The 2,444-nt window shown below is 60.4% G+C and overlaps 1 protein-coding gene across 1 annotated transcript; it reads right to left on the reverse strand.

The window, feature by feature from the left end:
- Positions 1 to 306: 306 nt before the first annotated feature.
- VOLCADRAFT_98234 (uncharacterized protein) lies at positions 307 to 2,277 on the reverse strand (the record flags this gene model as incomplete). Its single annotated transcript, XM_002957124.1, has 1 exon — positions 307 to 2,277. The coding sequence occupies one exon, from the start codon at positions 2,275 to 2,277 to the stop codon at positions 307 to 309; it is 1,971 nt and encodes a 656-aa protein (XP_002957170.1).
- Positions 2,278 to 2,444: the final 167 nt, after the last annotated feature.

A 2,444-nucleotide genomic window follows, 5' to 3' on the forward strand; every position in this document is an offset into this window, starting at 1 on the left:
TCCATTTCGCGCATTGTATTGGAATCGAACCTAAGACTGCGATACTATTATACTATAATGTTTCCCTAAACCTATGCTGTAACTAGACGCGGGCTTGGTCGCCCGCGAGGGGGCCGTAGTCCCCCGGCTGGGCGGCACGAGTACGACGGAGCGTGCGTATACTTGTAGTACACCCGTGTGGGAGTCGAACCCACAAGTGCAAGGGATGCACCCAGCCGTGCGGGCGTGTCGTCGGACGGCTAGAGAGCCGTGCAACGCTGGCATTTAACGCCATCCAGTGGCGAGGCAGACGAACTGTTTTACGTGTCAGGTGGTGTTGGCTGCGGAGGTCCAACGCTCCTCTAGGTTTCTGGCGTGTTTGTACTCGGTCGTATAGCGTTCACGTGTTTCGGTTGCACGGCGATCCAGGAGGCGGAGTTCGGCCGCCAGGTCGGGGTCCAGCTTGGTTGCTGCCATGAACTGTTTGACGACTCGTGTTCGTTCATCGGGTGTGGTAGAGAGCGGGCGCAGGAGGCGGATGTGGTCGAGTGTCTTGTAGCGGGTGAGCAACACGTACATGGTTGCACGCTTGAGGCCACCGGGCGGGACGGAAAGGTCTGCGACCCAGCATTCTTCCTTGAAGCTACGGCCCTGTACGAAGTAGTCGGTGACGGCGTAGTAGTCACCAAGCGGTACATTGACTCGACGTACATTTTTGGTGGTGGTGCCGGTGTTGGCGGCTGGCACGGTGATGTTTGCTGCCGGCGAGGGCCGTGGTACGATGGCGAAGGCAGCACCTTTGGCTGCGAAGTCCGATAAGTCTGCTAGCACCGCTTTGGGCGTGTGCCCTTTAATGGGACGGACCAAGACGGCTGCGGGTAGGTAGTGGAGGCGCCAGTACGGGCCGCGGCCATCGTCGGGCGGTTCACGGCTGTCGGTAAGCAGGCCACACGCCTCGACTTCATTGTTGTGGCACGCGCCGGCGTCGGCAGCTGTGGTGTCGAGTAGGGTGTAGCGTGCACCCTCGTAGTACCAAGTGTCGGCGGTGGTGTGGTCGAAGGTGGCGTCTTTTACTCGCATTGCGACAGCCTTTTCGACGTGTGAGAGCGCCTGTTGTTGGGTTGCGCCATGTTGCCTAACCGGGACGTGGTCCGCATTCCAGCTGACCAAACGCGCTCCTTTGCGGCGCGCCTGGAGCATCAGGAGGCGTGTGTTGAGCGCGTGCCTGGGTTCGTTCCGTTGCAGCACGACGCGGGGTTCGAGGTCTGTGAGATCGGACAAATCTGTGATGACGCGTTGGTTGAGTGCGTCTACTAGATCTGCGACACGTGCTTCAGTGGTTGGAATGCCGCCGAACATGGTTGCGAAGCGGGTAAGCTGCTGGCCAGATGGGCTGTTGTCTTGCCGCTGCTGTTTCTGCAGCATGAATACGGTGCCGCCGAGCTGACGGTACAGGTTGAAGCCGTCGTGTAGGCGGGTGTGCGTCTGTGGCACGGGGCGACGAGTGCGACGTGTGGATGTGGTGGCGCGATGGTTGCCGGTGTCGTCGTCTGCGTCAGTGTTGTCATTGTTGCTGTCATCATGACGGTGACCTCGACCTTCGTCAAGCGAAGCTGGTGTGCGTTGTGCTGTCGGTGCCGAGGGAGTGAACTGGGGGTTTCGCTCAACGTCGGCGGCGTAGCGGTACGGTGGTGAACCGCCTGGCTGAGGGTGCTGTAGCAGGTCACCGATTCCGCCCGCGGCACGGCCGGATAAGACGCGGCTGCTGTCATGGGCGGGCCCAAGGTGTGGCGGAGGCGGCAGACTGGCTGTGCAGGAGTGGCTGATGGCGCCGAGGTGCTCGTGGCTTTGCATGCCAATTTCGTCGATGAGCACAGCGCCATCGCCGACGTTGCGTTTTACTTGAAGGCCAGCATGTGCGCCGCGCTTAGGAAAGTTGGTGCCACGGGAGCCGCTTTGGCTGGCTGAGATGCCGAACATGGAGTGGGTAGATAGGCTGCGATGGACTGGGGTGTTGAACGCGATCGCGGCGGCCCAAGAGTATGCGCACGTGGCGGCCCAGTCAGGACTGTCATGTTGGTACGTGTACCACAGCAGTGCGTGTACGAACTGAGTCTTGCCTGTGCCCGGAGGACCCATGACGAGCATTTGCGGTGGGACACCTGGATCGGGTTGGTTGCGGCGGTCGAAGTAGCGTGCCATGAGCATGAATGGCACGGCCTGATCCGGCGCCAGGGTAAACAGCTCGATGGTTTCATCGATGGTCGGCGGCCGTGCTAAACGCAAGTAGGTTGGCATTCCCGCTGTGATACGGTCAGATTGTTGGGTGCCGTTTACGAGTACTGCTACGAGTGGGTAGTCGGGGCGGCGATCCAATTGCAGACGGGGTGTCCGTTCAGTGGTGGTCGGCGTGGTTGTGGTGCCTTCAGAGACGACTAGATAGCGCTTCAGGCGCTTAGAAGCTT

The sequence above is a fragment of the Volvox carteri genome, assembly GCF_000143455.1.
Source record: "Volvox carteri f. nagariensis unplaced genomic scaffold VOLCAscaffold_69, whole genome shotgun sequence".
Taxonomy (NCBI): Eukaryota; Viridiplantae; Chlorophyta; class Chlorophyceae; order Chlamydomonadales; family Volvocaceae; genus Volvox; species Volvox carteri.